Here is a 15006-nt window from a genome sequence, read left to right as displayed (position 1 = left end):
GACCTTTACATATCATTTGCATGCTGGGCCTCCAGGCTATGGGATGCAGTCCATCCTATTAACCAACCTTTTCTTCATTATATTCAGGGCTATGCAGCGTTGGTATTCAACTGGCTTTCCCACCTAAAAATAGATATGTGCGAACCGTAAGAATAATTTATGAGCACACAGTGCGAGTAAAGATTATCACCTAGCGTAATCTTTTCAATCCAAAGAAGCAAAAGACAATCCGTTCAAAGTTACAAAAAAAATAAATCTAAATCAGAATTCAATTTTATTATCCTACCCCAGCCAAATGCCTTTTCAGAAATGGCAGCAAGCAATCCAAAAACAATTATCATCATCGGTTTAGATAGTTGTAATTCTTTATTGCCTCTGGAGCGCATGTGACCGAGAGAGGATGATATAGAGGCAGACAGTGAGTGTATGAGAGAGAGAGAGAGAGAGAGAGAGAGACCGAGACAGAAAGAGAGAGACAGAGACAGAAAGACAGAGAGAGCGAGTGCTACTTGCAGGCACTCCACCAACGCAAATACCTTTTTTTGCAGTCTAGAGAATGCTCTCATTTCTGGTGAAAGAACGTCACAGTCTCCCCTCCGGGCTATGGGATGTAATCTATCCTAATAACCAACCTCCTCTTATCATTTACAGGGTTCTACAGTATGAATATTTCACTTGCATTTGCCCCTAAAAATAGATGAGCTAGAAAACTATTAAGCACACGGTGTGCGGGTAAAGATTGCAACCTTTGCGATCATTTCCAATCAAAAGTGAAAGATAATTGGTTCAAAGTAATTCAAACTTTTTTTTGCAATCAGAAGTTCTCAGAACCCTCAATTATTTTATCAACGAGGCCCGTTGCCTTTTCATAATCGCAAGCAATCCAAAAACAATTACTGTCATCGGTTTGGACATGTGTAATTGCGTATTGCCTCTGGACACCGTGCACCTGAGAGAGACAAAGTTAGAGAGAGTTAAGGCCCTATCAGAGTCATCACCACGGTGTAGTTTTCAAGCTATCACTTAGGCTTTGTAATACATTTTTAGGTGATAGCTATTAGCTAGAAAACTACACCGCGGTGATGACTTATCACCCCAGACTGTACTCTGATAGGGCCTTTAGAGTGTGAGTGTGTGTTAGAGAGACTACTTGCAGGAACTTTATGAATGCACTTGGTTTTTAGTCTATGGAACACTCTCATTACCTTTATTCATACTCGAAAGGCACTGAGGCTATAGCTACTGTCATTTGGGGGTGAACTCAGGGGGCCAGTTGTCCGGATTTAAAATGAAGCAAACACAGAACTAAAAGTTCCTATGATTGGCCGCTAATTGTGCTGTTCTGGTACCAGAAGCTACACGTTCTCCATAGGATTCCATTCATTTCCCTCGAACTTTTACATTTTCGATTTTCTTACCCTAATAAACATTGTCACAAATACTTTATGTTTTCTGTCGCTAGTTCAAAGCCTTGTTTCAATCACCATGATATGCGTTTGGTGAAAATATGGTCCAATTTATGTTATAATTGAAGTTAAAGCAGGGTAAGCTGTAGGAGGGGCTTGTGATCATGCGCTTGTGATGATTCTTCTTCGTGTGCTTTTTTTTTTCAATACAATATAATACAATACAATATAATACAATACAATAATACATACAAGGGTAATAAAAAGCTTCATTTTTGCAGCATAGAAACCAATGGGTTCCCACCGTCCATATTTTTTACAGTCTATGGGTGAACTACTCCTTTAACAACGCCCACCACCAACCTCCCAATTGGCTTCAAAACATATTTTTCTGTATGCTGCTCAGCTGTACTGCAAAATGATAGCAGATTAACTGACATTGGATTTCTTTTCCCTATTACTCGATTTTATGTTCTTTAGGGCTTTTTCTTCGTCTCCCCGCCCTCGGTGATTAAGACATTTAAATGCTGTTTAATATCAGCTTCAAGCTGCCTTTAATTACCATGAGCAAATAACCACAATGTTCTTCATAGATTAGAATTCATGAGGTAATGGTAATCATTTGCACTTGGTAATAAAATCTTTTCCTGTCTCCACAGTTGAATTGTCAACCCATGTTCTCCCTTCTCTTTCGCTGTTTGTTTTTTTACCCAAGGCAATAGCTTTTTTTAATCAGAGACATTAAGGCGAGGCATTTCCACTTTACACAGACATAAAATTACACTATTTTCTATTCGCGCTCCCCTTCTCTGTATTCCATTTGTATTCTGTATGTGTGTGTGTACGTGTGTGCACACGCGTACATGCGCGTGCACTTAGGCGGGTGCGCGTGTGCGTACATGCGTGTGGTTGTGGAGGGGACACATGGCATCTCTACATATCTGTCCCTCTGCCAAGTGGCCATACTGTCCGTTTTAGGGGGGGTTGGGTGGCTGGCTGGGGGTTGGCATTTTTCGAAATCCATGCACGCAAGCACATACACAAACACACACTCCCGTCACGATCCAATAGCTGGCTCAGCTTTAACCCATTTAGGCCTAAAATTATTGACTGCTTTAACTAGTGAAAAATAGCAGATATACAAGCTCACAGCGCGGCACCGAGTGCCGCGCTGCGAGCTTGTAGATCTGCTATTTTTGAAAAAGTCGTGAAAATGTGTGCAAATCTTCGAATATATGTATTTTCAAAGCGAACGTTTGTAACTCAAATTTTGCTTCTGGGTGGTCCCTGGAACTAAATATTTTGAGATGGGGGTCCGTGGCCAAATACATATCATTTTGGGGGTCCTTCACATGAAAAGGTTTGAGAACCACTGACATAGTAGTCTCTCAAGAACAGACTAACTGAGCTCCAGTTAAGTGAAAAGGACCCTTTCTTTGACGATGGCTGGCCAGATTGCTGACATAGAAACATGGGTTTTTCAAAAAAATCTTAGAAGGATTCAAAAGACACTTATAGAATCGGGTCAAAATTCTAATTTTCACTATTTTTCAAAAATAGCAGATCTACAAGCTCGCAGCGCGGCACTCGGTGCCGCGCTGTGAGCTTGTATATCTGCTATTTTTCAATAGTTAAAGCATAAAATAATGATACACAATATAGTGTACCCGTTCTGATTGGGTTAATACAGAGAGGGCAGGGGCACTTCATTTGGACAGTGTCTCACCACTGGAGAGTACCATATGAAAGGTGTGTCGGTGCAGCTTACAGATAACAGACTTAGTGCTTGGCCAGGCCCGTCGCACAGAAAATAGCCCGCGCTATCTTCAGACAACGACCAGTGGAGGAGGATATTTCATTGCTGTCGGGGCCAAACCCTTGTATCTCCATGGGTGCTGATAGTGGAGTGGTTAAGCCTCAAATAACTGGAACGCACGCGAGTCGTTTTAGATTTGAACCACTTTAACCACTATTTTATGCTTTAACTATTGAAAAATAGCAGATCTACAAGCTCACAGCGCGGCACCAAGTGCCGTGCTGTGAGCTTGTATATCTGCTATTTTTGACATTTTTTGAAAATGTGTGCAAGTCTTTGAATATCTTTGACCCGACTTCTAAAGTAGTTCTCAAACTCTTTCATGTCAAGGACCCCCAAAATTACATTTATTTGGCGCAGACCCCCATCTAAAAATATGTTGTTCCAGGGACCCCCCAGAAGCAGAGATTTGAGTTACAAAAATTTGCTTTAAAAAAAAAGATATTGAAAACCGAGCACACATTTTCGTGAATTTTCAAAAATAGCAGATCTACAAGCTCGCAGCGCGGCACTCGGTGCCGCGCTGTGAGCTTGTATATCTGCTATTTTTCAATAGTTAAAACATTCAATAATTCTGGGCCTAAATGGGTTAAGGCGTGTGTACTGTCTGTACCACATAGAGGCGGATGTCTGACGGCGTAAGTCCCGGGTTCCATTCCAGAGCCCGGTGGACCTTTGTTGCATGTTCACTCCCCCGATTCTCTATCCCTGTTTCCTGTCTCTCTTCACTGTGGACTGTCTATCAGTAAAAGGAAGGAAAAGCCTCAAAAGAATATTTTGCGTCACGCAAAAAAGTTACGGAAAAAGGCGTCCGACTCGCTCATTTTAAAATATTTTTAAAGTGAAAGTGGTTAAAGGACCCCAAAAAATTTTTTTTTTCTATTGATTACTCATGCCATGGAGACTTGAGTTCAATAATATTGGTTTGTATTTGTTGCGTCCGAATTATAGTAAATTTACCTCCATTGATTCCGGATGGGGATCCACATGCATTTGGGTACCCATCCGGAATCAATGGGGGTACATTTTATTGTAATCAAATTATTGTCGTAGGAATGCGACAAAAAACAAAGAAATATTATTGAACTCGAGTCTCCATGGTGTGAGTAATCAATGGAAAAAAAAGTCATTTTAGGGTTGAACTACTCCTTTAAGTCCATCTTTAAGAGCATTTCCTAATTATTTAAGCAATGAAAAGTAGGCCTATTAACAGAGGCTTGTGAATAAATAACGCAGGTTCTTTCGTTCCCATGTATTTCCTTGAAAAGTAGCGTTTTTTCGGTACATACCAGGTTTCCGGCCCGACACAGCGACGAGGATTTGCTCTAAGTAACAGCATCCTTGGCAGCGCAGCCTGGGCAACATTAGGCAGATCTTATCTCTGGCGAGAGCCAAGTGAACACTGCACAGAGTGGAGCAGGATGCCCACGGCGCTCCCTGTCTGTCACTTCCTGGCACTGGGCTTCTGATTGGCCGCTCTCCCATCTGCCCTCCCACCTGCCACCATGTCTTAACCCGCTTAGAGCGGGAACGCGTTATATCACGCGTCATTACCTTAACCATTATTTTATGCTCTTGACTATTGAAAAATAGCAGATCTACAAGCTCACAGCGCGGCACCGAGTGCCGCGCTGCGAGCTTGTAGATCTGCTATTTTCTAAAAAATCTCGAACATTTCCTGCAAGTCTTTGAATATGTTTTGACCCGATTAATGCTATAAATGTCTTCTATATACTTCTTCCAAATCAGCGGTTCTCAAACCTTTTCATGTCAAGGACCACCCCAAAATGACATGTATTTTTCCGCGGACCCCCATCTCAAAATGTGTTGTTCCGGGGAAATATGTCACGATATTTCAACAAAATAGCAGATATACAAGCTCACAGCGCGGCACTCGGTGCCGCGCTGTGTGCTTGTATATCTGCTATTTTTCAATAGCTAAAAGTCTGAAATAGTTCCGGGTCTTAATGTCTTAATTTAGCAAGTTGGGGTGTGGCGCTCCTAATCCCCATTTGACTGACAGCAGGAGAGGGCCTCTCCTGGCTGGAGGCTTCCTATCCTGGCACGGCTCTCTCATTGGCTGTCGCGGATCCGCTGCAAACCGCCACCTGCCAGCTCATTTTCGAGTGGCAGATGTATGGAGAATGGGCGTCAAATAAATAATCCACCTTTTGACTGGCAGCAGGAGAGGGCCACACTCCTGGTCAGAGTCAGCCTCAAGGGACGCTCGCCCGCCTCCCCCCCATTGGCCGAACGCCATCTGTCCGCTCTCACCTTCTTCCCCTCCATTCACTACCAACAGACGGGGGCGTGGCCATGGCGGGAGTGGGCCAATCCTTGCCCTAGATCAGGGGTCTTCAACAGGGGGTCCTCAGAGTTACTACAGGGAGTCCTCCAATTCTTTGTGTAATAGAAACTTTTTTCCTCATTTTTTATATGCATGCACTTGAACCCTAGTATCCATATTCAGAACACTTTAGCCAAAAATAAGATAAGATAAGATGTTTATTTGTCACTGTATGAGAACATACAATGAAATGTTGTTTAGTGCACACGTAACAATGACAGATAGCAGATCTACAACCTCAGATAGCAGATCTACAACCTCACAACGCCTCGCGCTGCAAGGCGTTGTGAGCTTGTAGATCTGCTATGTTCGGCAAAGAGGTTTGGTGTAGAGGGGAAAAAGAGCAGACTAAGTACAGAATGAAAGGTCAAGTTTATTAAGTATTGATGGTTCAAGTGTGTTAAATATCTAAACACACATTAACATGAATCCAAAATATCTATGAATGAATCAATGAATCTATGATAAGGTTGTGGGGGTCCCTGCTTCATCTCTCTCTCAACTAAGTGGTCCTTGGACTGAAAACGTTGAAGACCCCTGCCCTAGAGGTTCAAGTTCGCTCATCCATGCACCTACTGTGTTTTCTTTTATTTATTTATGTAATATTGTTTGGGGCGAATTTATTTATAGTTGTATCTATTTTTTTTTTTTTTTTTTTTTGGCTTTTCTGTCTTTATTGATAGATCAAGTGAAGATAGACAGGAAAGAGGGAGAGAGACACAGGGAAAGACATGCAGCAAAGGTCGTCTGGAACAGGACTCGAACCCGCAACTTGCAGTCAGGCATTAGAGCCTAAAGTAAAGCCCCACAAGGATGCAAAAGTATTTTCCTCGACTACTGTATTTATGAGAGCGTCGAATGTGCCGCAACAGTTAAGATGATAGATTGGTGCAACTGAATGGCTGGGGAAAACAAACCAAAAAAAAGGGGAACATAAAAGATGTGTGAAATGATTAAATGCTATAAAGCAGTTACATCCTCCATTCTATTTATGTGTTTGTCCTCCCAGAGACAGAATGGAAGCCTATGGGTGTGATGTGAATGTGATGGCCTCCCCCTCCCCTCCCCATCCTGCATCATATTTGTCTTCATCAGGCACAGTGTCCAATAAGGCCTAATGTGATTGCACACATCATTATGTGTGTGTGTGTGTGTGTGTGTGTGTGTGTGTGTGTGTGTGTGTGTGTGTGTGTGTGTGTGTGTGTGTGTGTGTGTGTGTGTGTGTGTGTGTGTGTGTGTGTGTGTGCGCAGGGGTGTCGCACCAAATTCTGGGCCCTGGGTACAAGGATTCACTGCGGGCCCCCCATGAGTGTTCTTCATAGGGGGAGGAGAGGGTTTAACCCATTTAGACTGGGAACGCATTATTATGCATTGTTTTGTAACTATTGAAAAATAGCAGATATACAAGCTCACAGCTTGTAGATCTGCTATTTTTGTGCAAGGTTTTTTGAAAGAAACCTATGGTTTTATGTCAGTGGTGCTCAAACCTTTTTCATGTAAAGGACCCCCATCTCAAAATATTTAGTTCCAAATGTTCGCTTAAAAATACATAATATTCAAAGATTTGCACACATTTTCACGACTTTTCAAAAATAGCAGATCTACAAGCTCGCAGCACGGCACTCTGTGCCGCGCAGTGAGCTTGTATATCGGCTATTTCAATTGCTAAAGTATAAAATAATTAATTCCCCTCCACCTTGGGCCCTGGTAACTCAGTCCCACTTTCCCCCCCTTGCGACGCTGCTGTGTGTGTGTGTGTGTGTGTGTGTGTGTGTGTGTGTGTGTGTGTGTGTGTGTGTGTGTGTGTGTGTGTGTGTGTGTGTGTGTGTGTGTGTGTGTGTGTGTGTGTGTGTGTGTGTGTGTGGGGGGGGGGGGGGATGGGGAACGGGGCGGTGGGTGGTGGGCAGATTTCATAGCCGTGTTTACTTCGTCTGCTCAATGACGGAGCAACCGGAATGATTCAATTACACTTATCAGATTGGATAATGATTTTGGTGTGGGCCGCTTCTGCCTCGTATCTCTTATCTCTTCCTACCATCTTCTACCGCCGCACAGCAACCAACCACCCTACCCACCCCCAGCCTCCCTCCTCCTTTCCTTCCTTTCCCATAGTCCACTACAGTCTCGGTAGGTTTTGCCAAGAGAAACAGGCCTACGGAAACGAGCCTTAAAGTAGCGACTAGGCCACACACACACACACACACACGGCTATTTGAAAATAGCCCGTCATAACACATTGCAATGCTATTTTCAAAAGAATCTTGAAAGAAATGTGGAAAAAGCTGGATTAGTGCTGAAACATTTTAAGTACACAAATCTTGTATGTGGGTCCCTGGCTGGCACACAATATTTTCAGATATGTGTCCATAGACAAACGCATATTCATTTGGTGGTCCTCCTCGACGTGAAAATGTTTTAGAACCACTGATTAGGAATATAAAGAAGCGACTGCGCTTCAGATAAAAAGGGGGGGAAAGCGCAACCAATATTTACAAGCGGCTTTACAGAAAAACAAAAACAAAACAAGACCAAAGTTTCCAAGTGGATTGGCATATCCGGCAACACCATAACCATAGACAGACAGACAGACAGACAGACAGACAGACAGACAGACAGACAGACAGACAGACAGACAGACAGACAGACAGATAGATAGATAGATAGATACTGTATATACCAGATAGATAGATAGATAGATAGATAGATAGATAGATAGATACTGTATATACCAGATAGATAGATAGATAGATAGATAGATAGATAGATAGATAGATAGATAGATACTGTATATACCAGATAGATAGATAGATAGATAGATAGATAGATAGATAGATAGATAGATAGATAGATAGATACTGTATATACCTTTACTATCCCAAGGGGGAAAATCACTTGCTCGGAGGCAGCACAGCAGTTTAAGGATATTTACAAAGTTACAGAGAAGTATGAAAAGTGTGAAGTATGAAAAGTGTACAAAAAAGAGCAAAGTACACCAAAAAAAAGAAAAAAAAAAAAGAAGAAACAAAAATATATATAAATAAAGTGTCAAAACAGTCAACGCTCATAAGTGTAATAGCAATACTTAAAGCACAACTTATCAATACAGCGCCAAACGAAGTGTCCATAACAGTCAAAGAATGCTATGTGTGTATGAGGAATTGTTTTTGGTCTTGCATTATGAGATAGTATGTTTACCAGGCATTGCAAACACTCCAACTACCCTGTTTTTACTGACACAAGGAGTTTTGCTCCTTCACTCCCTCCCTCTCTCTCTCTCTCTCTCTCTCTCCCTCCCCCCCTCTCTCTCTCTCTCCACAGTACGTCTGCATCTAGCTATCAGCCGCCCGCAGTGGTGGGTGTAGTGTAGGTGCTGTCTTATTTTCTGGCTGTCATATTCACTCTGCGTTATGGGGAGGTGACAGCCCTAACTAATTACCGTTCCCCCCGTAGCAGATAGCTTCGGCTGCCTCCAAACTCCACTGCAGGTAGCTGGAAGGCACGCATGCAGGCAGCCTGACTGGTTGGCTGGCTGGCTGCATGGGCGTCACAAGGGGGGGAAAAGTGGGACTGAGCTACTAGGGCCCAAGGTGGAGGGGGCCTTAATTATGTTATACTTTAGCTATTGAGAAATAGCAGATATACAAGCTCACAGCACTGCACGCTTGTAGATCTGCTATTTTTGAAGTCTTGAAAATGTGTGCAAATCTTTGAAATTATGTATTTTTTAAGCAAACATTTGCTTCTGGGGGGTCCCTGGAACTAAATATTTTGAGATGGGGGTCCGTGGCCAAATACTGTACATATAATTTTGGGGCTCCTTCACATGAAAAGGTTTGAGCACCACTGACAAAGAAACATAGGTTTTTCAAAAAACCTTAGAAGGATTTGAAATATTCAAAGACTTTCACAAATATTCACGATTTAAAAAAATAAATAGCAGATCTACAAGCTTGCAGCGCGGCACTTGGTGCCGCGCTGTGAGCATGTATATCTGCTATTTTTCATAGTTAAAGCACAAAATAACGTGTAATTAATTCTAAATGGGTTAAACCCCCTCTCCCGCAGTGAATCCTTGTACCCAGGGCCCAGAATTTGGTGCGACACCCCTGCACGCATGCAGGCAGCCTGGCTGGCTGGCTGGCTGGCTGACTGGGTGGCTCCCACTTGAGCCTGCAGACAAAACAAAAGGATGGGGTAATAGGCCTGTAGTACTACTCAGGGGTAGGGGTGTAAACACGGCCGATCACGATGCGTCGAACGCAAAAGGCGGCTATTCAACCGCATCGATTTCGAAATGTTACAATCGATTCTTTTGACTAAAATGACATTTAGTGAAACGTGGCGTGTCCTGAATATGAATGTGCTGCTGAGTACTAGACGCTTGCTTGGTGCATTGTTTTTACTGTCTATCTCCCTACTGCTATTTTCCCAAACTGAGCTTATCAGGTCCCCTCGTCGAGTGTGGATATTCAGTGTATTTTTAAGTCAATTGTGAGTCGGATTCCTCATCTAAGATTATTCAAATAGCATTTTATCAAATGGTGGCATTGTGATGCATTTAATCATTTATTAAAGAATTGTAATAGCATTGAATCGCTTGTGAAGTCAGAGAGTGCCATCCCTTCAACTTCACTTTATTGTCACATTACAAGTTTAAACCAGTTATAACAAGAGTGGGTGGAATTATGTTGTGCAAGCTTACCACACATGATATAAGAATAAGAATAGACCTTTTTTCACAGCAGCCAATTTGACATGACATAGAAGGATAAACACTGGTGTTACAAATGATACTAAATAAGGTTTCATTCCATTTAGTTTGGCAGAGGCTACCCTGTGTTTACCCTATGTCAGGGGTCTTCAACAGGGGGTCCTCAGAGCTACTACAGGTGGTCCTCCAAATCTTTATGTGATAGTTTTTTTTTCTTCTTTTTTTATATTAGCCACTTTAGCCAAAAATAGCAGATCTACAAGCTCTGCTGCGAGGCGTTGTGACTTGTGAGCTTGTAGATCTGCTATTTTCGGCAAAGAGGTTTAGTGTAGAGGGGGAAAAGAGCAAACTAAGTACAGAGTGAATGGTCAAGTTGAGTAAGAATTGACAGTTCAAGTGGTTAAATATCTGAAAACACAAATTGACATGAAACCAAAACACACTGATGATCGTGCTGTCAAACAATGAAACTATATGGAATCTATGAAAAGGTTGTGGGGGTCCCTGCTTCATCTCTCTCAACTAAGGGGTCCTTGGCCTGAAAACGTTGAAGACCCCAGCCCTACGTGATCTCACTACAGCGTCACACAAAAGCTTCAAAAGTAGCAGATCCACAAACATGGCACGAAGCGCTTCGGTAGAATCAGCTACATTTGCTATTTTTGAATTTGAATACCTGAAAAGTAAGAGTTTTGGACATACAGTAGGTTAATGGTTTCCACCCGACAGAGACGATACAGTGCATAACTCAGAGTCAACATATTCATAAAGCCACTTTGTCTCAATCACAGAGTGCACAACACACACGCATTTATGCATTCACTACATGTACTGTACATGTATTCATGACATTACACACCCACACAGTAACACAGTCATACAGACATGAGAAGATGTATGTTTTATTTGAAATGGTGGTGTCGTCGTCGTCCCCCCCTCCCCCCCCCCCCCCCCCCCCCGCCCTCAAATAGCTGTTCTCGTGCTGAAAATAATGCATCAGCAGAAAGCGCAAATAAATGGGATGTCATATGGAATAGAACAATACCTACACAAAGCATGTTTTTTTTTATTATTATAACGCAATGCCATTTTACGGGGAAAAAAATTAAATGCTCTCTCTGTGGGTGGAATTGGTCCTCGGGCATAATTAAAAAGCCCAGCTACTTCAGTCACCACTGAACAAGCGCATGAAATGTTCTAACTTCCCGCAGTAATTAAACTGCCTCTTAACGCACATCTGAAGAGACAAATATGGAACACTATTTCACTACATTACTGTTCAGACATTCAGCTATTGCTCATTGTAATTCACAAGAAATGATTGCCTTTAATTATGACTTTGTAAGTATGAATGAATGCGGGGGACGCTGCGTGTGTGTGTGTGTGTGTGTGTGTGTGTGTGTGTGTGTGTGTGTGTGTGTGTGTGTGTGTGTGTGTGTGTGTGTGTGTGTGTGTGTGTGTGTGTGTGTGTGTGTGTGTGTGTGTGTGTGTGTGTGTGTGTGTGTGTGTGTGTGTGTGCGCGCGCGTGTGTGCGTGTACTGTTCATGCATGTCAGATTCATGGGCAGACTTTCAAAGCTATGAAATAAAATGGGGGAAAAATGCATCTCCATTGCTGCATGTGACATGGTCGTTCTGCTGTAAAACAGAACTAGTCAAACCCCAGGCTTACTGGTGTTAAGATCAATTCTCTCTCTCTCTCTCTCTCTCTCTCTCTCTCTCTCTCTCTCTCTGCACTGCTCCTTATCCACTTACTCGACCTCTTCTCTCTCACGGCTGTCTGTCGATGAGACTTGTCTGTCGTCGTGGACTATCTGTCGGAAGTGCGTGCCAGCAGCTCTCCGTCTCCATTTTGAAATTCAATTCAATGAAAAATGTTGGTCTTCCTCCCAAAGCTGATTCACTGAACTCAAACTGCTCTATGAGGGTGACATCTTTTATTTTATTTTTACGATAGACTCCTAAAATGGATGGGTCCGTTTCATACTCAAAGAGTTAAACTAAAGCCGTATTAATCCAGAACTTATTTCAACGAATAAAACATTGTTTTAACCAATATCGCTCCTATGGTGGAATATTGTGACGGCCCTGCCCCTCTGCCTCACTGTTGGCTAGCCAGCCTTGGTGATTGCCAGGCCGTCAGACGAACTGATTACAGCTGACGGCGATGCGACGCGCTATGAGCTTGTAGATCAGGGTTCCCCAATTAGTTTCCCCCAAGGGCCGAATTGTGTCTAGGTTACCAAGCCGAGGGCCACAACATTGCAGGGGGCGACGGTGGCGTTCCCACTACTCCAGCGACAGTCTTCGTCGTTGTCGGGTGAAAATCTTGTATGTCCAAAACCATTCGTTTTGAATTTATCATTTTAGAAATTATTAAAACTAGTGAAAACAGCCGATCTACAAGCACACAACGCCTCGCGGTGCGAGGCGTTGTGTGCTTGTAGATCTGCTGTTTTCAATACTTTTGTGCGACGGCCTTGTATGATTTGCGAAAGAACGTACACATTTGGAGATACGAGATTTCCACCCGACAACGACGATATACAGTACTAGTGTTGTTGCTGCTCTTATACCAACATTATTACTGGGGTTGGTGTGGGCCAGACAGTAGCCCCCCGCGGGCCGCAAATGGCCCGCGGGCCGCCTATTGGGGAACCCTGTTGTAGATCGTCTATTTTCAAACATTTTGTACTTTAACTTTCGGTACTTTAAGTATATTTTGCTTTCCAATGCTTTTGTACTTTTACTCAAGTAAAGTTTGAATTCCGGACTTTAACTTGTAACCGAGTATTTCTATATTAGTACTTTTTCCACCACTGTTGACAAGTAGTACAGCTTCGGGTCATACACAGGTCTACATCTCCCCAGGCCAAGCAGGGATTCCCTCTTGGGGGAGCGGTAGGAGATTAGTATCCCATGCAGCAGGATTCCCTGATAGGACTTGGTGAAACATACTTATTGCAGCTGTAGCACTGAGGGTGTTACTGTGTAGCACTAGTGCCCATGCATCATTTATGTTGGTGGTTCTCTAGGGTTCACTGACCACGTAACACGCCAATGGTCAGATGTGAGGACCGAGAACTAACAAAGTATATGATGTCGTTGTCGGCCAGAAACCTTGCATCTCCAAGTTTAAAAATGATATGTTTTTTTTTTCAAAGTAAAGCCCTGCTTCATCATACAAGACTGTCGCACAAAACCAGTGAAAATAGCAGATCTGCAAGCACACAACGCCTTGTGGTGCGAGGCTTTGTGTGCTTATAGATCAGCTATTTTCACTAGCTTAAATCATTTTTTTTAAATGATAATACAAAACGAACGGTTTTGGACATACACGGTTTCCAGTTTTTCCACACGACAACAATGATATAAGTATCGCTATGAAAACTCACTTTTCAGCAATTTAAAGGAGAAATATCATGACATTTTACATACTTGTTTTAAATATTAACGTTGTTGTATGTTATCATTAACTTGCAGTACCCTCACAGGTTGAGGATCACCGATCTATGTCTTCTATCCCTCGTTATCCCGGTCCTCTCTCAGTGTGTCTCTGTCCTCTAACCCTGTGTGTTGGTTGTGTCCCACCAGGACCACGCAGAGATCAACTCCACCATGCTGCGCAGCCAGACCAACACGGCCCGCGTGGAGGGCCTGAGGCCGGGCACCGTCTACGTGGTGCAGGTGCGGGCACGGACCGTGGCCGGCTTTGGCAAATACAGCAGCAAGATGTGCTTCCAAACGCTCACAGATGGTAAGGATGGCGGGCGCCAGGCAGTGCCGGTTCTAGGACTCAAGTGGCCCTATGCAAGATTATTTTAGGTGGCCCCTCACTAACGGATGGTTAGTGAGGGGCCACGCGCGCATCCGTTAGTGAGGGGCCACCTAAAACAATCTGTAGCACCAGATCGAAATGTTCTTTTTGGAGGCATATTGACTTGCTCATGAATCAAGTACAGGCAGCCAGGCCTAGAGTGAAGTTTTGGGATTATGAGGAAGGAGGAAGGGGAGCGCATATTAAAATAATAACGCTAGTTTTTGGATAGGGGATACATGACATAATGTAACAATATGTTTAAAAAGTATCTTCTTCCTGTGATGTGGCCCCCTTTTTGGTTGTGGCCCTAAGCGGCCGCTTATGTTGCTTATGCCAGGAACCGGCCCTGCCGCCAGGAGAAACCGCTCACTTTCTTTTTCTGTATTTGCCCCCCTTTTCTCCTCATTTATACTCCGCATCGTGGCATGTTTGTGAGCTTGTCGATCTTGCGACAGAGATTGAGTCGGACTTTATGTCTGCCTCTGTGATTACTATACTGGCGAGCAGGGAAGGAATCAAACAGCAATGATCGCTTGTTTCATAGCTACAGCTAAATCCATTTTATGTTCGGGGCCGGGCCAGGTTTGGCCCGGGCGATGTTTTGTGTGTGCGCGTGTCGGTTCGAGTACACGTAACGGCGAGTGTATCTTCTGGTTGTAAAACTAAATTTGCCCCGATCCAAAATGCTTAGCTAATTGGGTTTTCCTTTCTCTCCCAGTCCTTCTGTTGCTGGAGTGCCATCCCAGAATGCATAGCCTGTGATTAGTGGTTGATGTGATTAATTATTTGCCATGCGGGGGTGGGGGGGTGTTGGAGAGAGAGGGGGGGGGGGCTGTAGAGGGGGCTGTAACACCTGCTACTCTGGCAATGTGAATGTACATCTATGTACCTGTGGGGAGAGAGTTTG

The 15006-nt window shown here is 43.4% G+C and overlaps 1 protein-coding gene across 1 annotated transcript in view; it reads left to right on the top strand.

Moving 5' to 3' along the window:
* Window positions 1-15006, top strand: part of LOC308285406 (ephrin type-B receptor 1-B-like) — a gene marked incomplete at its 3' end in the record, with an annotated part of 349613 nt that overhangs the window by 268619 nt on the left and 65988 nt on the right. Inside the window, exon 8 of the mRNA XM_080726148.1 lies at window positions 13874-14036. Within this exon, the coding sequence (XP_080582274.1) occupies window positions 13874-14036 (163 nt within the window). The remainder of the gene's footprint in view (window positions 1-13873; window positions 14037-15006) is intronic.

Source organism: Nannobrachium achirus, assembly GCF_963921795.1.
Source record: "Nannobrachium achirus genome assembly, chromosome: 5".
Lineage (NCBI taxonomy): Eukaryota > Metazoa > Chordata > Actinopteri > Myctophiformes > Myctophidae > Nannobrachium > Nannobrachium achirus.
Note: the sequence above shows the minus strand (reverse complement) of the source record. Positions and strands in the feature narration are given on the sequence as shown.